The 26,053-nt window shown below is 38.9% G+C and overlaps 1 protein-coding gene across 1 annotated transcript in view; it reads left to right on the top strand.

Moving 5' to 3' along the window:
* The window catches only part of grid2 (glutamate receptor, ionotropic, delta 2), a gene marked incomplete at its 5' end in the record, with an annotated part of 127,323 nt that overhangs the window by 36,077 nt on the left and 65,193 nt on the right, over positions 1–26,053 (top strand). The window contains 3 exons of the mRNA XM_079468127.1: positions 16,285–16,386; positions 22,345–22,542; positions 24,900–25,212. Coding sequence (XP_079324253.1) covers positions 16,285–16,386; positions 22,345–22,542; positions 24,900–25,212 — 613 coding nt within the window. The remainder of the gene's footprint in view (positions 1–16,284; positions 16,387–22,344; positions 22,543–24,899; positions 25,213–26,053) is intronic.

Below are 26,053 nucleotides of genomic sequence, written 5' to 3'. Positions count from 1 at the left end.
TATTAGTTTTAGACACTGCGCCCCTCCCCTGCAAGTTATTGTCTGTCATTAAAACAATAACATTTAGTCATTTAGCAGACGCTTTTATCCAAAGCGACTTACAAAGAGTTCGGGGAGCAATAAGCGATATTTCATACAAAGAGCCATTGTACAATAGGTGCTAATACAAAGTTACCAGTTCCAACAAAAGCTAGACCACTACCTGTTGAGAGAAGAGGGTTAGTGTATGCTTTTTTTATTTTATTTTCATTTGTCTGTCAAGTATTCGCCGAAAAAACAAACTTCTTTATTAAGTTCCTTTTGAAGGAAACAAACTGTTTGCCCACGCATGGTAATATGCAAACAGATAGTTTTCAAAGAAGGACTGATTCTTCAGATAACAAGTACAACAAGCAACAAGCTCCAGCGAAGCAGCCCTCCAATTATTCGCTGGGTTTCCAGACAACAAAACCTGTTTAATGTGACCCCAACACATTGACAGTAGTTTTCGCAGCTGTGAGGAGGATGTCCTTCTAGCTCAGGAAACAGACTTGTGTCTTCTGAGAGAACGTTCTGTAATACGGCACTCCGTGTTTTAACTGGGTCACGTCTCACGAGGGATCCCACAAACCACTGCTTTCTTTTCATACGGTCAATTGTCAAGAACATTGCCTCTCTGAACAGGCTTTCTAAAGACTTTTTTTCTCGTCATAGACTTGTTGCTGGGGTAACTGAAGGTGACCTCTTGGGTGATATCCATATTTAATGTCCTCCTTTATATTTTCCACTTATCAAAGCCTTTCCTTTACAGATTTCACACCTTTAAAGGTGATTATCATACACATGCCCATTGTGTACAGTGGTATTACACTGGAGTTCAAAAGTCTGGTAAACATGCTTTTATGCAACTTTTATTTAATCAACATAACATATTACAGTATTTAAAAAACTGCATATTCATTTAATTCAATATCTAAGTTAGACAAATAATCCAGCATTTCCTATACAATTTATTTTATTTGGGGCGGTCAGCATCAGTATATTTGGCGTCACATTTTGTGATTTTTGTCCGTCCGTGATAATGACTGTATCTGTGATCGATTAACTAGTGGATAAACAGCACCTCCGCGTCTTCTCTCTTTCCTGAACTTGTTTGGTGTGAGTGGCGCTTAGCCACGTGCGCGTCTCCCTCTTCCGTGTTCGCATGCACTCTCTTCCGATGAGCTCCATGTGTGCGCGACCCCTCAGCCTCTCGTCCGCATGTAGTTCTCTCCGTGTAGTGTTAAAATCAATGAAGTGTTCATAATGCAGCAACACATTGTCGAGAAAGGGCAGACAGCATATAGCCACTCTTTTAAGTAAATGTACTCTATTGTCCGATGATGTTGCATTTATAAATCAGGATTTTAGGACTTTACATTGTAGCAAAGTGTCATTTCTACAGTGTTGTCACATGAAAAGAGATAATAAAATATTTACTAAATCGTGAGTAGTGTACTCACTTCTGAGAGATACAGTCTATATTTTACAGCATTTGCTGTACAGTTGGTGTAATAACAGCATTTTATACATGTTATACATATCTTATATTCATAGAACCTATTTTCATATGTCTTATATTAATATTTCTCCCCGGACAAAATGCTGCTATAAATATAGTCTACGTTGTATTCAGTGTACACAATGTATATTTAGCAAAAATAATGCAAATATAGTTGCTGTTATCTGACAGCACAGATTTTCTTGTAACTATCGAAGGCTCCACGAACCACACGACCACACGGCGGCGAGATCAAAGTCATAACTCTAATATTCAACGGCTCTGATTAAAACCATTGGCTACATTCAGCTCACCTCTCTATATATCAACACATCTAAAAGCTTCGCTGTGCTGTACAGAGCGATTGGCTCTGCAGAGTAATTGCTCGATCAGCCATTTTGGCTAATCATCCCTGCTGGGATACAACACATTCTTTTGTTTTTGCCTTCATTGAAAATGTATTAGAGAGCAGGTCAGGCGCTAGGGGAGATGTGATGGAGTTTACAGTAATATGAGAAACCACTGAGCCAGAAGAGGTGGGAAAATATACAGGGAAAAAGATGGCACGCCCGCTAACAAATAAACCAGACATCAATGGGAGTGGAGGGAGAGAAAAGTCTATCACGGGTCATAAGTAAGGGATAATGTACAGGCAGCCGGTTGTTATCGCAGAAATAAGCCCCGATAGTGTGATCAGGACCCGACGCGACGCGATAACAGCCGGCTGCCTGTACATTATTCCGCTTATTACATGGCTACTTGCCACATGAGAAAAAACTGTCAATTTTATTTGCTCATAAAAATGTCAATTTTATTTGCTCATTTTACCGAATGCCAAGTAAGAAATGCGTTCAAACGTCACGAACAGGCAATTTTATTTTAATCATTTTTAAATATAATGTCATATATGTTATTAAAAGACATATTTATATTTAAATTGTCAAAAAAACTGTCAAAATGATTTATGGGCCTTAGAGACTGTGTAGCTCCCAACGGGGAGCGATCCCGCTACGTGGCCAAATAAAGGTGCTCCTCAGTGTACAGCCACAGTTATACTGCAAGACTTTAAGTGTGCTTTATTCGTTTTCGGAAATGGCTCTGGCACCTTTTTAAACGGCTGACGTGCGTTAATGTGTTCGCCGTGGCGCGAGTATGTGTTAAATATGTGAAAACTATACAGTGGGAAAGACGTCCCCTCAGGTCCGACTCCCCATTTCCCCCAATTTTCCATTCCATTAAGTAGATTCAGATGTTATTTGAGAGGAGCTGTCTCCGCCTGTGGGGTTGGAGGTAGAGAGAGAGAAGGCGTGAGCAAGACTATCATTGATTTGTCCCACTTTAATGCCACGCTTCTTTTTTTATGGTTTTTGCACAATTTGTCTGGACAACTCCCGGAAGATTGTCAACATGTTAAATGCCCTGGGTTTCCATTTTCAAACGCCGCCCCTCCTCAATTTCCTATATGTAGAAAATATATTTTCCTAGGCGTCTGTTACACAGATTGTATTATCATATTGTTAAAGGAGGAAGTGATTGAATGGATATAGGAGAAGTTCTAGGCCTAGCTGAACCTTTTGTTCGCTGAAGTCCAATATTAATTTCTTTCGTTCCACGCCTGTCCTAACTTTCACTTTTTAAACTCTTACAGAAATCTATTACTTTTTTTACACAACCAAATATGTATTCAGTGATATTCATAGTATTTGCATTGGTGGGTTTTTGGATGTCTCTAAAATATGCTATTACAGATTTGTTTTTACTGTTGTCAGCTTGCAACGCTTTTGAAGTTATACTTTTTCTGTTGTGAAATTTGCTTCTCTATCATTAGATTTCTTCATAGACAAAGTGTCCACTTGCACTAGAGTCTTGCCTTGTGTTCAAACTTAATATATATATATACATATTATTTCTTCTAAAGCTTGTTTTTATTGTGATAAACACAACACTCTTGTGCAGTGCTCTGTTCCTACAGTTCATGTTTTCTGTTTTCATCAGAAACCGTCTGTTTTCCATACTTTGCACTTGTGTGCAAGTTAAATATTTACAAGGAAATCCAAACAAGTTATTTCTCCATAACACATTTATCTGTGATGTGGCTGTGTCCTTTTTCCGTATCCACACACTGTTTTATTCAATGTAAAGAAGAGAAATCTGAAATCTTTCTTTTTTCATTCTTTATTTATAGGTGTGTGTGTATAGTGTTGAGTATTGTGGAGACACAAATAAACATGTGTTCTCAAAGGATGAATGTCCGTCGGTATAGAGAGCTTCAGTCCTCAAAGCAGACTCGGATCCGTTGCAACAAATATCTGCTGTGGCTCTGGGAAACATCATAGAGCTGCAGTGAGCAAACATCCATTTTATTTGGAGGAGGGATTGCGAAATGCCATACCCCTGTGATCATTATTTATTTACGATGTTGTTTTGCCAAAAAGAAGACTTACTTTGAAAGAAAAAATTAGGTTAAACTGTGATCTTTGTGGAGAGAGGGATGTTACAAACTCATAAGTTTTCCACTGTTGATGCGTTTCTAATGAACGCTCATCCGCACTTCATACAGTGCACCTAGAGGAAGTGTTTATAGTTAAGAAGATTTTTAGTGTAAGTTTCCTAAAACTGTTCCTAAAACAGTGTCTCCTAAATTGCACAAAAATAGACACATTTAGTCATTTAGCAGACTCTTTTATCCAAAGACACATAGTAACATGAAGGTGGATAGCACAGTTCAGATAATGCAGTTTTGGAAAAAATAGATAAAAAAGCTTGTTGTTTTTGAAAGCGTTCTCGCAAATGTTCTTTCCTGTGGGACAGTGATGGTGCTTTCCAACGGTTATGAGCATGTAATGTAATAATATTTGGGCCTGCTGGGTGCTCAGGCATTTCACACTGCAAAACTGTTTTTCTGTCATTTCAGTTTTTCTTTTTGCATCCAGATACATACTTTACATATTACAGTATGACGCTTCAGGTTTTTTTGATTGGAAAATGCTTTGTCCCTCTTTAAAGCGACAGTTCACCCTAAATTGAAAATTCTGTCATGAATTACTCGCCCTCAAGTTGTTCCAAACCTGTATACATGTCTTTGTTTGCTTGAACACAAAGAAAGATATTTGTAAGAATGTTAGCAACTGAGATGTGTGGGACATCATTGATGACTATTGTGGAAAAAAATATTGTATATTTTCTGTTGAAAACAAGAAAACAATACAAAATACTGATCAAGAAAAGATGTAACTTGGAAGGGATTGTTAAAGAAATTTGACATCTCTAACACTTTGTTTAATGTGCATGCACATTCATTTTCAATGTGACAGTTGCATTCTCGGTGCGTTGAAGTGCAGTTCACAACCCCCAGCGTGCTGTGCTGCAGTCCTCCAGTAGAATTACAGCATGTAAACCAGGGGATTACTGTAGACGAGGCGCTTTGGACTCTCCATGCCTCTGTGGATCAGCACATTCCCATGCTCCTGCTCCAGATGGATTAACACGACCCAGCAGGTCTATAGTTTTCTCACCTCTCCATATCTCAGTGCCTGGAGTTGCCAGTTACCTGCAATCTCTCTATCTCTCCGTCCCTCTCTCTTTCTCTCTCTTTCCCCCCAATCTGTGGCTTTGTTCACCGCGGGCTCCTCCGCTGTCTGCCGGTAATTGCAAGGTGCTGATGAAGCCATCAGAAAAAGCCAGTGTGCTTCACAGATGCCTAGTCTAGTTTTCTAAAGGTCAGGCAGAGGTCTAAAGCGACAAGTGTTTTCATCAGACAAGCTAAGAATACTCCTAAGAACGGCACTGTTGATTCAATGCTAGATCTGAGATTTCGTTTGAAAGGTGTCTTATGTCAAAGGCACTCATAAAAGAGAGGCACGGGCATCTCCGTCCTCATTCTTCAATGTAATACCCGAGGCTCTTGTGTGCGAAGACAAAATAATAGTCATCCTATACCCTGCATTCTAGCCCTGAGTCTTTAATCCACACACGTCTTAAATCATTACATTCCAATATTCCTCATTCCTTTAATGTGTTATTCATGAAGAGACGGGAGAAACATAAAAAAAAAAGAAAAAACATTCACAATAAGATAACCCAATATCCAATAATGACCTCACTTCAGTTCCATCCATCTAGTTAAGCTAATTAAAGCGGCGTCTTGGTATCAGGGTCAGCGCTCTTTCCATGTACTCCCCGAGGGGAGAGGTGGAGCATCACAGCGCAGTTAGAAAGCAAAGGAGCGTGACAGTACTTCCCCGTCAAAGAGCACTTAACAATCCACGGTCTGAAATATTCAACAGGTCCACATCATTATCCGCCTGCTGACTTCTTGTTCTCTACATCATACAGGCTTTATATATGTCGGCTAAGTCCAAATACAGAATGCTTTCCCATGACTGCATTACTGCATCCCTGAAGCTCGCGGCCTTTGGCCTCTCTCACGGATCTTTTGGACTCTACCATAAAGCTGTTTTCAGAAGGGCTGCATCTACTTTAAATAAGCTACTATAAATGATAAAGATACTTTGGATTTCAGCCTTGCAGCGCTTCACCCGGTGTAGCTCGGAGGCATGTAGTTGGAGAAGGTTGAGTCAGTCTAGACTTGTGTTTTGATATGAATAGGAAGTCTCTCACAGTTGCCCTAGATCAGGGGTATTCAATTAAAGTTCCAAGAGGTTCGGTCTTTATATTTACTTCCAAACGGAGGTCCGGACAATATGTTTTTTTGAGAATAAATAAAAATGTAATCAATTTAGCCCAGTTGGATATAAAAGATATGATCTTTTATCAGGCCATTTATTTTATATTTTGATATATGTATGTATATGCTCTGTCCTTTTATGGGAATGTCCTCTTAATAGAAGTTTGATAATTAATATTTGTAAAAAAAAATACTGACAACATGCAAACATCAAATGTAATGTAACAATTAAAATAAACAGAAAACAGAGTTACTAACTAAATTAGTCTTTCCATGCCATTGTCACCTTTTCACTTTCATACCAGAACTACTTCAATCTTTAAATAATTTCCCAACTAAAACGTTGATCATTACAAAATATGAACCTGCTTGTGAAAACCCAGCAAAAGTCCTTCATAAAATCATCCTACACAATATTCTGTGAAAATATAACAATATATTCAATATTGACTGAGTAATACCAAAATCTTAGTGAAATTGCTTGAAATTAATCTTTGATGCTTGTTATAATAGTCGATTTGATTATGAGATGTTAGCCTGGGTTCCCACAGGGTCACAAATGTTTACATGCTGACTGATAATGCTAATGCTAAATGTAGATAAAAACGTTATGGTTAATAAAATATCACAAATCTGGTTGAAAGTTTGGAGACATATAGCAAACGGTAAACAGACTGATATCAAATGGATACAAATGCTTTAATAGTCGTTGCGTTTTTTTTACTGTTGTGTGTCCATTTACCTGCTCTGCATGTCTGCACTAGTGTTGTTAAAATAAGAACGTGTTTGCTGCTCTTCGTGTGGCGTGCGGAGCGGAAAGGGTTTAAATGAAGCGCGTTTGGCGCTAAATGAAGATATTAGAGGATATAGCGGCAAAAGATAAATTACATAAATGTTCCTGAGAGCGCGTGTGATGTGATTCTCCATTGTGAAGACGCGAGGCTCAATTTAAACAACCAAAATAGTCAAAAGTGTTATATTTTATATTAGGCTATGTCTCACGGTCCGGATGGAACGAAGCAAAGGTCCGGATACTCGCCTATTGAGGATGACTGCCCTAGATGTTGCCTGAGGGGGTGGTCGTGTGCACCCAGCTGGAATTTGTAATGCACCGGTGAAGAAGGAGGTATACTCCATTAGGAGTCTGTGCACTTGTTAGAAACAATGTCATTTTTAATCCGATTTAAAAATAATACAGATACTAGTTGTACGTTCAGAAGTACTAGAGCCTTCACCTTTAAATGTCCAATTTCATTTCAGTTTTCACATTTTAAATCCAAACAAACATGCAGTGTAATAATAAAACTTCAGCAAGGTGTAAAGATAAAAACATACAATATCAACCTGGCTCTGTGTGTTTTATCTTAAAATTGCAGGTTGTAGGGTTAAATGTCTCAGTAGAAAAAATAATAATATGTTAGGATCAATTTACCAATAAATAGCACCGCGGGCTGGTTTATTTGTTTAGGGATGCAATACATTTTTAATGATTTGTTAATATTGGAAATGTTGCTCTTATGATTTTCTGGAAACTACAGAAAGGAATGTGGGGGGAAGGCAGTGAAAACTCGAAACATATATGTCGTCATGCTCTCTTCATTTTTCAATCTAAATGTCATTGTTTTATCTTTTTTAATTGAAAGCTTTATTTAAGTTGCGCATGCTTTCACCTCTCTGAAGCTGATTTTAGTCCAGTACTGGTTCACTCAAATTCATCATTGTTTATCCAATAATTAGTTCAATGATAATTTCGCGTACAATAATAATTGTTTTTACAAAACTGTTTTAACCATTTTTTATTAATTAGCTTTACTTTGTTGCCGTCTAACAAATGTATTTTTAATATATATATAGTTGTCAATTTGAACTTACAATAGTTTTATTCTTCAAAGAGTAATTATAATTTATCTTGGGTAAAGCCGATTAACCTCTGACATAACTTTACAAGGGAGTTTGTAATTTCACTTGCTCAAATTACTTACCAGTCATTGGTTCTATTGTTCTTTATGAAACCATGAACACACCTGAACAAACAAAAATTGTAATGACTTGTTATTTACTTTTTTCTCAATGACTGTAACCACTTACATTGCCCTCATAAAAACACTTTTGCTGTGTTTAGATCTTTGGATTGTGGGAGGATCTGGCAGTCTGAGATTAGTTGTTTTTTTGTCATATATTAATAATGCATGTTTGTGAAACATAATTCTCAGATCTGCGTAGTGTTGGCAAAGTCAGTTCTTTCAGACTGTTCATTTCGACAAATCATTTAAAAAATCCAATTCAGTCTTTCCCAGAAGAAAAAAATCTGAGAAGTTATTGTTCCATCCAAATAAGCCTTTAAATCTGCCACAGTTGGAACAGAACAGTTTAAGGATGATTGCTTAAAGAGTTTTATTTTACCTTTGTTTTTTTTAACCTTTTTCCTGTTTTAAAATTACACAAGTACACACACATGTTCTCATGAATAAATATGTTACATTGAACACATTTTAGGGGAAGCAAAACTATAAAAATGATTATTTAATCTACACTGCACATATGCTAAATAATCATAATACAAATGTTTACCAATATAAAACATTTTGCTACGAAACAGCAACATACTCGTATCATTTGCATAGAATAATTTTTTCAAAGAATCTTGCTTAAACTGCATTTCTTAAAAAGTCTTCGAAATCTACTGGATGAAGGCTTAGAAATGCAACCATAGTTGAGTTATTAGACACCATCGTTTACTGATAAATGGGGACTTCAGTCACAGTTGTGTGAGTGTTAGAAGTAAACGCTTGCGCTGCGGCTCCAATCAATTCCACTCAGCTCCAAAAGTTCCAATCAGTTTTTAGAAATCACACAGAACAAATTGAAGCTGTTATAATGTCAAATTAAATAAATGCTCTAACTTTCTAAAAGTAAAAGTCGCCATTAAACATAAATAATTGCATTATCATGCAAGTGTAGCTTTTACAGTGCAAGTTCTCCTATCTCAGTTTAATATCCAGGGAAAGGGTAAGAAAACAATATTGTTGTGCTTTTTTAGCCGTCATGACCTGCAGACTGAACTTTGATGTACGGCCTGAAGCTCTGGACTCCTGTCCATATTCCCCAGTGTACTGCCGTCTCAAAGCCTTAATTCTTCTTTAATTTAGTACAGGGCGAAAACAAATGTTGCTTTATCGAACATTTGTACACGTCTTGTAGTTCATTTCCATGGGGGCGGCTGTGGTGTGTTTTCTCTTGAATGAAGCACAATAGATTGGAAACCTAAAGGGAATTTCTTTGGCAGAAACTTTTCTTTCATTAGACAACCTCATTATCAGACATTGATGTGTGTGTGTGTGTGTGTGTGTGTGTGTGTGTGTGTGTGTGTGTGTGTGTGTGTGTGTGTACTGTTAAATGTGTGCAACAAACAAACCACCTGATAATACATCTCAGAATGAGCTATTTCTATCTAGCATGTACTTCACCAACTGCTCTACAGAGTGCGTTTCGTAAACGTGTCATCTCCTTCGGCCAAGAAACGCAATGACATGTGAGTGAGCTGTCGGTTGCAACTCACAACCTCACGGCTAGATGTTGCTTAAATCTCCATATTGCTTCTTTCAATGTTCCTGTTTGTAGTCTCTTGGAACAAAAAAGCAATGATAAGTAAGGCACTTATAATGGGAGTAAATCAGGCCAGCGCCCAGAGGGCCAAATGTTAAGCATTTCCATTAATTGTTATTCTTAAAATCTGGCTTACAACAGTAGCATCACCGCATAATTAAATTTAGGCCATTTTACAGCTTTAGTAAGATGTTTTATTATAGTATAAGTCATGTAAATGCTTTTACGTATTCATCGTAAAAGTAATATCATTGATTATTTTCAGTACATTAACAGAACCGTGTTCTCATACACGTGTCAGGTAGAGACGTATCGGAACGCTTTTGTTTAGACTCTCTGGCTGTAGTCTTTAGAAAACGTAAAAGAGGCAGGTTTATGTTCTTCATCTGAATTAAGTCAACGGTCTGTTAAACTTCAAATGCCAAGAACGTGTCTGTCAATGTTTATAGAGGGTGGCATTTAACAAGCATGTACTACGAGACCTCGCTTAATTCTTTGAGGCCAAGTTGTAAGTTTGCCGCGGAATCAAAGCCCTCTTATTTTAATTTGATCACAAAGCCACACATCTGTCAGCATATTGAAAGTTTTATTGTGCAAGTTTTTATAATGCGAAGACGGATAGCTTAGTTTCATAGCGAATGTGGTTGTGTACGTGCTGCTTTGCATCGTCAGCATTTCCACAAGTTACTATATTGTTTACAGTTTGCCTTAGGCAGAGCCCTTCCTACCATGTTAGCATAGAGATACGTTTCACAAGGTCCCAGTGGAGTATTTTAGTGAGGGCATAACTGTTAAAATTAATTGCCTGACACAGTTGCTAATCCTGTGGACGCAGTGATGTGGACAACTCAATAAGAACAGGTGCGGCGCAGCATTGACATTACGATAATTGCTTTGATATTGTGTCTTAAAGTGCAAACATACAGTATATCAGGTTAGAATTAGAGAATCAAGAGGGAGCGGAAAACAGGCGTGGGAAATACAGATTTGACCTTCAGACGAATTGAGCGTAAACGGACGTTCATATTATAACGGTAACTGTAACTATAACTATATTTGCGTCCACACCACAAAAACAGTGTGTTCACTAAAATGAATGTAAATGACCTGCTGCTGAGGCCTTTTTTTTCATTACCTATCGTATTTGCTCCAAAATATGACAGCAAAAAGGCTGGCTCTCTCTGAAGGATGAAGGTGCGATCGTGTCCGGGATATAAACCATGTATTTTTCCAGCTTTCTCAGATTCATAAGCGTTTTATATATATATATATATTTATATATCACCGCATTCCGAACGCTACAGTATTTAATCTAAGAGACAACGTACAAGCAGCCGGTTGTTAGAAACTACGTTCAAATGTCAAAACAGGCAATTCGGTTTAATCATTTGTAAATATGTCTAATATGTTATTAAAATACATATTTATATTTAATTCGTCCATCATTATTTGCTGCATCCAGGTTACCGAGCGTTATTAACTGCAAATGTCGTGACTGGCCAATTAGAATCAAGCATTCCAATGATATAATAATCAGACATAAAACCTGCCATTTCCTGCCAGAAACAATTTGACAGAATGTTTTATCGTTCATTGTTCTGAAAGTGATCCCAGCGATATTGTTTTCTTTATCTGTATCGATGTGAAGTGAATCCCGCTATTGTACTAAATGGCGAACGATTTTTTAAATCTGAATTTTTTTATAGTTATCGTTATAATGTAAACAGCCCTTTAGAGTGCTAGTTCACCCAAAAAATGTTTCATCATTTACTCAATCTCATGTCTTTCCAAACCTGTATGACTTTCTTTCTTCTGCAGTACAAAAAAGAAGACATTTTGAAGAATGTTGGTGACCAAATATCAACGGACCCCATTGACTTCCATTGTATGAGCACAAAACACGTTTCTCAGAATATCTTCTTTTGTGTCCCAATGAAGTCATACAGATTTGGAATGACCTGAGGGTGAATAAATGATGACAACATTTTAATTTGTGTGCGAACTATCCCTTAAAGGCAGTAGGAATGGAAGTCTCACTTTTCGCAAATTTACATTTAGTCATTTTGCAGACACTTTTATCCAAAGCGACTTACAAAGAATTGAGGGAGCAATAAGCGATGTCACAGAAGAGCAATAGTATGATAGGTGCTAATACAAAGTTACTACTTTCTACAAATCCACGAATTATAATACCATTCGCTTCAGATTGAAATGTATCGCTTTACAAACTTGAAAAAAACGTTTTTGTCGCTGTACTTATATTTCGCTTTCCTACATACAAAGAGCGAGCTTATAAAGACGCCTTTTTGCTAGTCTTTGACCTTCTTTGTTTCAGCTCTGCACTACATCGAAGTGTCACATCAACAGCCTGAGAGGTTATTGAAACCCAGGCAATACTGGCGGTGAAGCCTCTCGTACCCGCGTGTCGCCTCTGAAACCGTCTGCTCGCTCCGGCGTCAGAGCGTCAGCCAAGCACATCTGATTAAGGTGAACAGATCCGTGTGTGAAATGCACAAACAGCGAAAGCAGTCGGCAACGTGCCTGCACACAAAATCGGAATGAGCTGAATAGAGTGCTGTATTATGGGATGCTAATGATGTCATTCTCTTGCCGTAGAGGGACGCTTTTTTCGATTTGGCACAGGGAAATGAGCTCTTATCTGTCTCTCTGTAGATAAGAGGTATTCTCCCTCCTTGTCTCCCTCTCTCATTCTCGTTCTCCTTATTCAGTCTTGAATTTACTGTACTGTCTCATGAGATGAGCCAAACAACATTGTGGCACTGGTTTGTGATTCAGCATGCAAAACAAATTTCAGATGACAAGCACTTCCTCACACACCGTAGTTCCAAAAACACCCCTGCTGAAAGTGTTAAAAGTACATGCTGCTCGAATGACAGTTCTGCTCCAGTGATTGTGGCGAGGGTGAACACTCGTGTACTGTATGTCTATCGCGCTTCTCACTGTTCCCAGAAGTCAACTTAAAAGCGACGAGTCCGGGGGTCGATGCATGCTGATGCAGTCGGCAACAGCATTTCAGCTGTACGGCTACATGTATTCCCACAACGGATGACACTGTATCGATTAGTCGAGGCTTGAATTTTTTCACCAGCCCGCCCGTAAGAGTTTATCCAGTCGTATTCCAGAAAGCTCTCTGGCACTCGCCCCGCACAGACTGTAGTCTGAAGTTTTGTATTGTGTCCCACAATCAAGCCATAATTATGAGTTTTAAAAGGGAACGTGACTCACATTTTGCTTTCAGATCTGCTTTCCCGGGTCGCTCTTCAAACCGTCCACCTAGATCAATAAGGAAGTGCTTAAAAGCATAGCTGTGTCCTTAAGTACAAAGGTTCGTTTTAATTAATGGGACTTTTTGAATCAATCAATCAAACTTCATAAAAACATCCCACCTGCTCCCTCAGGATAGGAAATGGACTGATAATACGTTTAATGGCTGAAAATGAAGGTTTATTGACTTTTGTATTGTGCCATTGGAGACAGGCACAACATGATGTCATGTTTCTATGCGGCAAAGAACAATCTATATGGTCTCCTATGAGATCATTTCTATCAGCAATTAGACGTGGAGTGTCATTTTAAAGCATGAATCTTTAATGTTCAGCTCACATGAATACATGTGATCGTGAGTCTCTTCCTGCCTCATAGATGTCATTGCATTTTGTAAACAGAAAGTTCACGTTTGGTAAGGTACTTGGCACCTGTTTGAAAGTGTAGTGTCTGTCTGGAGGGATGGATGGATTAAAAAGAGAACTTTAGCACGGCTGGTGCATTGAATTTGTGAGTTTGTATTCTGCACAGAATCGCTCGGCGAATACCTGGCTGAATTGATAATAAACCACTAAGCGCAAAGTACTCAAGATAAGAATTAATAAATATTCTCAGAGGTTTGCATGGACAAGCCATTTTTTGTGCACGTGAGTATGCCGCAGATCTCTGGTGCAGCATGAGCTGTATTGATTTTTAAGCCATCATCTGAGAAAAAAGACGTGCATCTGCACACAGGTACTTTCAGGCCCATCCACATTTGAGGTGAATTGATTGTGTAAGGATTACTTTTAAGCAAAGAAAAGCCTTTCGGATATTCATAATCGATCATTAAGAATGTCATCTATGGAATGCAGTGCATTTTTCCAGTCTATACATTATGTTAATATACTGGAGCTTAAACGAACAGTGCACCCAAAAATAAATATTCTGTCATCATTTACCCTCAAGTTGTTCCAAATCTATATAAATTTTTTTAAATGTCTGATATTTGGAAGAATGCTTGAAACCAAACAGATCTTGGCTATTGACTACCATAGTAGGAAAAATTACAACTTAGAACGTACCCCAGAACTGCTTTCCTACATTCTTGAAAATACCTTCTTTCGTGTTCAACAGAACACAGATATTTATAAAGCAATTTTTCCTACTATGGTTGTCAATGGTGGAACTGTTTGGTTACAAGCTCTCTAAATTTAGAATTTCACTTGGACTTGTAATGCAACTCATAGGGGCCTATCTTACACCTGTGTATTTTGCTAGTTTCACCCTGACGCAGTTATCCTTTTCACATCCAGAATAGATCCAACCCTTTTGGACCATGCGCCTGGTGTGCCGACCATTTTTTCGCTGTTAGATTAGCAAAATTGGATGCGGAAACGCCCACCTGCGCCATGCGCTTTAGACCATGAGCTTAGATTGTTCAAATAGGGCCCATAGTGTGTAATGTTGTTATGTGTTGACTAGTTTCAGACACCTCTTGTGTGCCAACGTATTTCCTTTCAGAGTCATCTTCATTCAAAGCCAAAACTCCACGGCCTAGATAAAAATGTAAAAAGCATTCCCTCTGGTGACTTTTTTCCCACATACCTGAAATGAAACTGTGAAAATGTGTGATTCTTATCATCCATTTTGAAAACCTGCTTCTCATTCTGTGGCGGTACAATATGAAAGATGGCTTATCTGTTATCTCACATTTGATATGTTTCATAATATGACATGTTTCCATTCCATCCTATTTGGGTTTTGCATCTGCAAACGCCTCGTATTGACCTGTAGCTGTCGGATGTGTTGTGTTTGCCATCGTAGAAGCAATTATTGTACATGTGTAGCTAATAGGAAGTAGTTTTATTTTATACAAATGAACACACTTCCAATAACTCTGAAAGTTTGTGATTACATAAAAAAGACTCTGATAAGAGAAGAGAGCCATCCAATCTAAAAATTGTTATGAAAGATGTCTATAGAATAATGTGTGTGAATAATAGTGTAATGGTATGTTATACATTGTTTTAAGGAATTTATTTTAATTAATTTAATTACATTAAAAAAACACTAAGGGAACATACTGCATATCACAGGGGTGACATTTTTAATGGTTTCTTCAGCAAAGTTGTTTTAGGTTGTGTGTTAAGGGTGACATTGATATTAAAATCATTTTGTAGCATTTTTATACAGTTTGTACCGTGTCATATGTGTCTTTTCATGGAAAACTTCTAAAGCATCAAAGTCTTAGTTACACACACAACCCTGATCTCTTTCATATCACGTTTTTGATTCAACAGAAAACAATTTTACAACACTTTCTTGCAGGCGAACGGTCAATTTTGATCTTTGCACAGACCCTTTTCAAAGGTAGTTTGATGCTTATTAGGAAGTATTGCTTAATCCTCTGCACTGTTTTTTATTACTTTTTTTTGGCAAATAAATCAATAGCTGTTTTCGGCTGTTAACCGTCTCGAGAGGAAAAATGAGCAGAGTCGGGCAACAGATTGTTTGTTTTTGCGACACACATTGACCGAGTCTAATTAGAGTTTGTGTTTGAGTATCAAAGAATAGCCCTAAATGACTTACTTGTCTAAATCATGATTGCACTGCTCCTTGCTGTGGGGTTGCCACATTAAAATACTTGATTCAGTTTTACAATTACATTGTGTTTGCACCTGTGGTAGATTTTGTTTTTGTTTTCTTCTGCTTGGCAACCTCCTGTACACTTAACATTCCAAATGAAAGCCGCTCATCAGATTCCATGCGCTGGCCTGCATCTGAACGTGTCTCGCTGAGGTTTAAACGCGCAGAAGCAGCGGGTCCATGGACAGCTGCTGTTGATTTATTGTGTCAGGCGCATGAGCCGCTTTGCAAAAGCCATGCATTGTTAGATCAATCAATAGGTTGCTAATCTAACCGGCTGTCAGACGGCATCAACCAACTGTCGAATGAATGGAATAACACAAGTATGTTGTGTGGGCTGGATGAGTTTAATGCAAGAATGTCACAGCCCTTCATTTTGAGATTCGAATCGATTCAATAAAAATGAAAAAGCAAACTTCCTGTGCTCGCGTGCTGAAATGCAGGCATATATGTGAGTGCACTGAAGTTCATGTAAAAAAATCTATAAGTTGTTATTGTGATCAATATTTTTGCTGTGTGCGTTGTGAACTCACGGTGAACTTTCTTTTTATTTGTGCAGCTCGCAACCTGGGACCCAGTACACGGGCTGAATGGAACGCTCACCGATAGGAAGCTGGAAAACAACATGCGTGGGGTGGTCCTGCGGGTGGTCACTGTGCTGGTAATAATAATTCATTAGAGTTATATACCGCTTTTTCTAGGCACTCAAAGCACTTTACATTGAAAGGGGGAATCACCTCAACCAGCACCAATGGTATGTACTTGGCCTAACAGAATGCTCTGTGAATGGTATGTACCCCTCTCATAGTTGCAGGGCCGTATAACTCATTTTAGTGCTACAATGGTCCTTATAACTTAATTCCCTGTTGTTCTATGATCTCTTTTTCTTTACCTCTGTAATATAAATGACACCAAAGTGACTTTATTGGGACCTTAGCTGTGTCCCAGCTTGACTGGACATCACACAGCTTCAGTAACCCCTGAGTAATCCATATTTATCTGAATGAATTCACATCAAGTCAATGGTCTCCAGGTTCATTAAGAATGAATTTTAGGGTGCATTGAACGCAGAGAAGATGATCTGGGTTATATTGAGATTTGAGTTTTGCTATCTTGCCTCCAGCGCCGATTTGAGTAAGTCCCTGAAGTTCTTCAAAGATTCAGAGCTTTAAAATCTTCATATCCCTGCTTTGAAGTCTGCCGGAGAAGAAAGAGGTGATGCTGCTTCTGCGCTTCTCTCTTCTCTCTCCATCTTCCCCTCTTTTTGTCCTTTATTCTGTGATTTCTTGGCCTAACAGAATGCTCTGTGAATAATACGCTCCCAGACGCTAACAATGAGATGTCTTTCATGATGGCAGTGTCTTCCTGTAGGGTTCCTGTAGCTCAGCTGATCGGTAGCAACACTATGGACGGGTTTAATCACTAGGCAGAAAACCCTACAGTGTATTTGTATTTTCTGACAAGTCATGCTTGATAAACCACCTGACAGATTTAAATGAGAAGAAATGATGTGGGTTTCTGTAGCTAAGCATGAGCCGTGCAGTTTCAACGGTTTTAAACGGATTAAATGTGTAGCTTTAATGGCCTGCAAATAAAAGATGACAACTAATTGTTACTACTTGTAAACATGGTTTTGTGAACCACACTTGTTCAACTCTTTGATAAAATGTGCTTTCATTTGTAAGTCGTTTTGGACAAAAGCACCTGCAAAATGAATATATGGGTGCATTTTAAAATTATTTTCAGTTTTTCCGAATGTACTATTTATAGGTGTGCGTTTAGGTAAAGTTGTCTTTTTTGTTTCATCCTGTCAACTGCAAACAATATTTCTCCCAAATTTCAAATAAAAATATTGTTTTATTTGCACTTATTCACAGAAAAAGAAAACTGGAGAAACAGGTGAAAAATAACAGAAAGGACGCTCTGTATTTTTTCAGACCTCAGATGCTGCAAACAAAACAAGTTCATATTCACTTTTAAGCAATAAAACTGTAAAATCTGTACATGTACTGTATGTAGGAAAAGTTTTAAAATAATTGACTGTGTGATAACCTCTATTTTTGTCAAAGTTTTCATGTGTCTTATCATGCTGTCAGACTTTCATATTGTTGGATGACTTCGTCACTCTTGAGGTTTGCTGTTGTGGAACTCGACAGACACTGGACTGAATACTCACAATACATCTAGAAAAGCTGATTAAATGAAACTTTGAAATGGTTTCTTAATTCTTTCCATGGCTGTATGTGAAATAAGTGCATGAAGAGTAAACTCCCTACACACACCTGTTGGCAAAGTGAAGATTTTGGAGGATAGTGAGGCTATCAGCAGTTTCAATTAGTCGATTAGAGAGGTTGACTGCTTTCTTTTTAATAAGTTTTTTAAATCTTTCAAAAAATGTGGAAGAAAAGTGAATAATTTTGTCTATTTTGTGCCAGCGAAGTTCCTTTGAGCCTTGTGGTAAAACATATGGTCTGGGAGGAGGGGAGATTGGCACCATGGGATATGTTGTTGTTTGTAAAGTAAACCTTCAGGTGGCTGGGAGAGGTGCGTGTTTCCTGTTGGTGGCTGATTGAATGCTCCCTTAGGTCTCACAGTTAGCTGGTTGCGGCCCTCTGGCTCCTTTCAGCTTAAACTCTCTGCTGCTTCCAGCTGCCCCAGTGGCAGGCTTGTCAATAGACACGGTAAACCCAGTTCTGACAGCTCTTCACTGGGTTGAGAAATTCTGGTTTTGTTCCAAGCAATAACTGTGACTCGGAGAACACACATCTGCCAGTAAACCGTGCGGTCTCAGGGCAACACGATTTGCTCGCTGAGAGACAGTTTTGCAATGATAGGGCTAAACCTCTATCAAGGAATATGGATAGCATACAGATCCAGAAAGATCTTAAGTACAGTGTGGATTGCCAACAGTGTTGATGTTAGGCACATGCACCTCTGTCTCAAGTAACCGGTGTTGCTTCATGACCAATATTGATTCACGTTACTGGTAGCAGCAAAGATTGTTCACGAGATCAGTGAGAATTTGAATCACTGTATGTGTAGTTGGGTGGAAAGGATGACCATATAATGAGTGAGGGAATCAATGCAACACGGGTAGAGAAGAGTGCTGGGGGAGGGAGGGAAGGGTCTGCACCCCTTCAAGGGTAGTTCAATAAGAACAAGTCTGTATCTCGACACAGATAACAAACGGGAGTGAAAGAATCCTGTTAAAAGGGCCATTGCCGCTGTACTTTGCCCCCACTTTAAGTGCTACAAATATTGTTCGGATCGCGCTGATGGCCAATTGGTCTGGAAGATTCCGGTAGGGGTCTTGCATAGGGCGCTCGGAGGGAGGTCTGATGGATGGCACCTCTTGGCTATAGTGCGAGTTGGCATGCATATCCTCACTTCCTCTAATAGCTTATTGAGCGAGGGGGGTCTGGTGAGGATTAGAAAGCGCTGGCTTAATGTGCAGGCTGCATGCAGTCAATAACGCCCCTTCTGTGATAAATCTGCCTGACATATTCCCAGAAACACTTCAGCCATCAATAGGGATTTGTTTTGGAGAATATGAAAAATAAGCAGCCGACTATTATTTTCAGCGGGCCATCGGCGCCACGCAAGGGAGGCACTGGGTCACGGTGGCGGAGCCACGGAGAGGGACGTGTGGTGCCGGGTACGTGATGGTCGGAACACAGGCCTTCAGCTGGCAGCTGTGACTTGAATGCGGCTATTCAGGACTGCGAAAGCTCCATGCTGTGTTAAAGTTACTCCAACTTCCGACTTGTTTTTAGCAAGAGTTTGGAAATCTTTTGGGAGAGATAAACAAGGGTGTCTGAAAGTTCAAAAGTGGCAGCTATAAATGAAAGTTTATTAATATTCAACTGCTGTCTTCTTATGCAGAAGTGAGGAATGATTTTTCAGAGGAAAATGATTTTTCAGAGGAGACTTTATAGAAATCTGCTTTAATGTTTTAAAGAATGAATGTGACTATAATGCTGTGGGAAAGAGAGAGAGAGAAACGCCATGAAAAACTCAGCTGGAGCTCATCCTCAACTGACACTGAATTAAAGGCCATACGACAATAATATATAATACTGTGGTGTGTAAGTGAGCTGGTTATGAGAAACCGCTCAGGTTTTTTAAAGTAAAGGTGCCTGCAACATCCATGACCCCTTCAGTGTTTACTGAGCATTTGTTGACTAAAGGGCACAACTGAAGGAGACTACAAATAACAGGCAAACAAAAGCCAGTATCAACAAGAAGTGACTTAAAGTGATACTTGACCCAAAAGTGAAAATTCTGTAATAATTTCTGTCAACAGATCTCGACATCCATTGACTCCCATAGTAGGAAAAATGACTTGTTCTATTGAACATAAAATAAGACATTTTAAAGAATGCAGGACATAAAACAGTTCTGGGGCACTTTTGACTACAATTGTTTTTTCCTACTATTTAATCAATTGGTGTTGAGATCTGTTTGGTTACAAGCATTCTTCCCAATATTATCCCATTCTTACAAGTGTTTATCAGATCAAAGACATTTATACACATTTGGAACAACTCGAACGTGAATGATGACAGACTTTAAATTTTTGGGTGAAGTATGCCTTTAAGTGCACCAAATTTTATGTAGTTGTCAAGTCATTTGAACGTTGTTTTGCATTATTAACAGTAACAGTCTCGGCCTCAGAAAGCACACAAAATTTGAAATACTTTACTACATTTCTTCGAACGTCATAGTAACAGGCATGTGTCAGCGCTCCCGAAGACATTTCCTTAGCTCACACAGAGCTGACTCTCTAAACCTTCTCCATATTAAACAGCATTTTCTTTGTATGACCTTCAGAAATCCTCTAGAGCCCGTTTGACAGTATGTGACCGTTTATGCAACACGAGTAGGCCCAAGGCTCAAACTGAATCCAAATCACATCATATCCACCTCCACAATAGTCTGCTGAGCTGGTTTTGGTGATGCACGGATGCTCATCTTCATCCGTGAGAGGAGACAAATCGATACAAATGCCGGCCGGTTCCATTGCTGCAGAACTTATATAGTTTCTTCAGCCATGGGTGTAGCTAATGCTTGTACGAACATCTTGAAACAGGTATATGAATTTAACTTTAAAGCACAGACCATCCTTCACGTAAAGACTTTATTTACTTTGATGTGAGCACAGTAAAACCTTAAATTCCTAATTGAGCATTAGGGATCCCACGAGTCAGTCAGAACCCTCAATGAATAATGCATGACTGACAAGTACCATCAAGTTAAGTAATGTTTTGATAAATGGGAATCTTAATATAGAACCGAGAGAGAATGAATTTAATTTAATATCAACTTTTTCCTTCAGAGATTTTCCCGCTAGAAATTATGAAGCGCATAAAGGGATTAACGGGTGGAGAAACTCCACTTTTACTGCTCTTACTCAGCACAGTAACTATAGTAATGTATTACCTGAATGTTAATCATTTACCAGTTGTCTAAAAATGAATACGGAGAAATAAATGTCAGGTCTTATTCTGAGGTGTGAAAGTCATGATCAGACATTTTCACAGCTTTAATGAAAGACTCGATTAAAAACTGACCTTGATTACTTGACATTCACTAGACACTCTAAATAAAACCAGCTTAAAGCTTTAAAAATGGGACTAAACATGACTTGGTTTTTATTTTGAATTGGAATAAAAAGCATTATATTACACTGGACAATCTACCCTTTAAACTTCGGGTCATGTAAATACTTAAAAAAACTTTGACTATATAATGAAGAAATGCTGCAAATAAAAAAATAAGATAAAATAAAATAGTGTGAGACCTCGAGTAGAGTACATTTTCGCAAATTCTAGGCACAGGGTGTCTACATTGAAGATGCTAAAATAAAGCAGATTGTTTCGTTTTCCATTCCTTTTTGTCGTAACCCAATTCAGTGTATTTGTTTTATTTCATAGTTTTGATGTGTTACGATTATTCTGAAATGTGGAAAAAAATATTAAACAATAAGTGACCCTAAACCTTTGTACAGGTGTTTTCATAATATTTGTGTATATGTAATGTATATGTATTTATACGTTTCACAGCTGTGAACCTGAAAATATAAAGCAAATAAAACTCCTACCTTTTCCATCATGGGTCCCACTTTTCATAATAAGTATAAGTACCGTCCACATGATTGCAGTAAGCCTTTTAGCACCTTAGTATCCCGTATTCTCTGTAAAAAAATAATAATTATCACTCAGCTTTACCCTGAAAACAAAAAACATGCATATTTACTTTCTGCACATGACTCTTATTGGATATGATGTGGCGCTAACACCCGTCTGAATTCCCTCAGAATTACGCCACTACTCATAAGAGAAGGTTAAAACCAGGTGACATCAAGCTTTAGCTTGTATATGACATCATCTGACTCCTGCTGAAAAGCAAATCAAATAATGTGTATTAACCGAGATGCTGTAGGAGCTACACACACATGACAGTCATGTCTTGAGTATTACTGTTTACTGCAATGCCGAATCTACAACCAGCACCCTGACTTAACTGTGTCCATATTTTTAGTGTGACTTTGTTTGTGGCTTCCAGCTTGATGTTTAGTCACTAAATAAGCTGAATGATTTCTCTGCATCACTGTTTTCAGGAAGAGCCGTTCGTGATGGTCTCTGAGAATGTGCTGGGGAAACCAAAGAAGTACCAGGGATTCTCCATTGATGTCCTGGATGCTCTGGCTAACTACCTTGGCTTTAAGTATGAGATCTACGTGGCCCCCGATCACAAATACGGCAGCCAGCAAGCTGATGGGACTTGGAATGGTCTAATGGGAGAACTGGTTTTCAAGGTAAGATATTCATACATAAGTGACAGTACATATCGGCACAGCCTTCGACAGGAGTACCATTTTACATTGTCTGTATGCCACAAACGTCTAGGATTTTCGAGCATTCCAACTGTATATTTAACTTAAAAAATTCGCCGAAACCCCTCAAGCAATGTGGGCCGCTTTGATAAAGAAGAGCACAGATTTCGTACACATGAACGAGAGAAGCCCCACACTGACATGCTGTCCACTGGGAGATAAACAAAAGGCAAATCTTGCAGCAGTGAGAGGTCAGACACACACTTTCAGATGAACAAAAGGCGAATCTTGCAGCAGTGAGAGGTCAGACGCACACTTTCAGGGCCATTACCCACAACCCCCTGCTGCTTTCCATTCCACAGCTCTTTACAGTTCCACGACACGCCTCCATCCCTACTGCTTTCTGTCCTGTGAATGTTTCTCATTGCTGTTCGGTCAGGGGAACGAAAACACTAGCCAGAGTGTACTGCCGCTTATCTCAGCTTTGAGAAAGATGGACCACAACAGAAGAAAATATAAGCGCTCTAATCCCACTGTTGCGGTATCGGTTAACTTGTTTTCCAGCGTCTTCAAATCTGCATGCTCTTACGACAGACCTTTGATGTAATATTGAAATATAGATTTTTGGATTGTGTTTTGTGTGCTTGCCTGGTTAGCATGCGGCAGTCAGCTCCTCCCGGAAGATGCTGTAACTGCACGATCACGTTGCAGAAACGTTTTGTATAGACAGAACTGCTAAGAGATGAATAGCTCTTAATATCTACCATCAAAAGCACATTTATTACACCTAAACACACATGCACAAACAAAATACAAAATTCCATATTGCTAGGTTTTTGTTAAGAATACAGTCCTAATTCTCATACTGAATATAACTTTTGACCATTTCTGCTCATTTAAGCATTTTGTTTCCTTAGCAGACCATGAAATGAGCAGATTTAGTCAGCTGTAAATTAATAGTGTGAGTGGTATGGTGAAGTGACATCGGGATATATTGCTTACATTATGTACTTGTCTTCTTTCCTCTTACACAAGCTTGTCTGATATGTCATTGCTAATGCACTCATTTATAAAATCATCAGTGTGTTTTTGCAGCTACGGCCAGCTGCGAACAGCCCTGCAAGCTGAGCTCAGGAAAAAAAGTGGCCGAGTTGACGATAAGCATTGTTTGACCTGTTAATCCACCCCCGCTGTTTTCAGCACAAACCGTGAAAAGGACATGGATGCACTAAAATGGAAGGTGTTTTCTTAAAGAAGTTCTAGAGGTTGAAGTGGTTTGAATGGATTAGGATGTGTGCAGTGATCCAGAGGTCGGATGCTTCTCTAACCCTGCTCAAACACAGGGTCTTGTCCTGATCCATGAAGGTGGCCAGGCAGGTTAATGGGAGTCAGACAGGTGACTCTGCCCCTCGCCCTCTGATTATGAAATGCTTTTGTTCTGTACATGATAATGTCTCCTGACAGGAAGTCTTGCAGCCTGTGCAAGTCTCACTGGGGCTGTGTGCAACCATTCACTATGAGTTCAAGAACTGCCAAAAATCACGTTGCTTGGGCTTTGAAAGTCTAGGAAACCGTTTTCGTTTTGGCAGCAGAATGCACTCCCCTGGGCTGGAATATTTAGATTTGTTTTAAATTGTGATTGGAATTAATAAAGACCATGTCACAAGGTATAAACACTTGCCTAGAGGCTCATCGAGTTTCTTTTTTATTTATTTTATTTTCTATCTCTCTTACATAGTTAAATCTTAAATATATTTGACAATACAACATTTTGATTCGATGATAAATGTTCTCTTGGTTGTATTCCGTTCAATCGTTTGTGTAGTGTTAAAAAACTGAAATAGGAAGTACTTCTGGACCGGCGTCGATTCAGCAATGCAAAATATCGATGTCACCCAAAAAGGTGAATAAGGAAGGATAAGTTTCTTATTGAAGAGAGGTGCATTTTTAACTAACCTTATATCACAGGAAATCATAACTTTTTTACGAGAAGGCTAATTTGTATGAATTTGTGTCATGGGAATCGTACAAAAATCTATGACTATTCGAAAAGCAATACTAACGCCCCTCCCCTAAACCTAACATCACTGGCAAGATAACAAATTGTACTAAAATGTACAAAAAACGAATTCGCCACCTCATAAAAAAGTAATGAATTCCCGTGAGATCAGGTTGATTTACCCTTTCTCGGCATTGTATTTTGTGAAATGTTGCTCTAGGATATCTCTCGTATGTCCTACATATTGCTCATCGTAGGTTGCGAGTACAACACTCTGTGAATCTTTGCATCGTCTGACTTTAATTTGTGGCTTCTCTCTGTGTATCTGTTTGTTTGGCAGAGAGCAGACGTCGGTCTCTCTGCCCTGACCATCACACCCGAACGGGAGAGCGTGGTCGACTTCACCACTCGCTACATGGACTACTCCGTGGGTGTGTTGCTGAGGAAGGCCGAAAGGACGGTGGATATGTTTGCATGCCTGGCCCCCTTCGACCTCTCTCTGTGGGCTTGTATAGCTGGCACAGTGCTGCTGGTAGGAACTCTTGTGTATCTGCTCAATTGGCTCAACCCTCCAAGACTGCCAATGGGCTCGGTCTCCTCCACCACTCTCTACAACTCCATGTGGTTCGTCTACGGCTCCTTCGTCCAGCAGGGTGAGTGCATGAGACATGCGGTGCGAATTTGTGCTGGGAGGCAAAGGAAGATTCAGCAGGGAGAAAAAGATGAAAAGAAAAGAAGGCCAGAAAGATAACTTTTAAGTTCTTGCTTGCTATTGAAAGTGTATGTGTGTGTAATGGGAAAGATGAGTGAGTGTGGAAAGGTGAGCCGTGTGGATAAGAGATTTGTGTGTAGTTGGCAAAAAGATACAGACAAAATAGGAATGGACGGAAAGGTTTCCGTTAGACAGATCTACTCTGCCATTTCTTATTTTTTAATTACTTCTGCAATCGGTGTAAGGTGGTCTTTGGACAAAGTATGGACAAGTGGAAAATTGGGAGAAAGTAAGAAAAGACACGCTTGAGAAATAAAAAGATGCAGGAGAGTAAGATTGTGGACTTCACAGAGCTATTGGGAATAAGGAAAACGGTGTTAGCAGGCGTCAGATTTTGTGTTGGGTGAAATTAAATTCAGTGTTTTAAACAAATCTAAGGTCATTACTATCTTGAGCCATTTTAGTCTAGGTATTTGCAGAAGGAACCCTAATAAAACGCTTTTAGTATATTGTTCATGTTATATCTTTTATTTTACTGAGGAAATCCATTTTTTAATTGTTTTACATGAAACAATTGCTTTAAAAGTACAGTGTATGAAATGTAGCGGCATCTAGCGGTGAGGTTATAAATTACAACCAGCGGCTCAGTCCACCCCTCCCTTTCGAAACGCTACGGGGGTGACACAGAACTAAGATGTTTTCATTTCTCTCCTCTTTAAAGGACAAAACATATTTACGATAGAGCAGTTTTTCTGTTTGGGGCCACTGTTAAAACAACATGG

Source organism: Barbatula barbatula (genome assembly GCF_947034865.1).
Source record: "Barbatula barbatula genome assembly, chromosome: 11".
NCBI classification, from domain to species: Eukaryota; Metazoa; Chordata; class Actinopteri; order Cypriniformes; family Nemacheilidae; genus Barbatula; species Barbatula barbatula.
Note: the sequence above shows the minus strand (reverse complement) of the source record. Positions and strands in the feature narration are given on the sequence as shown.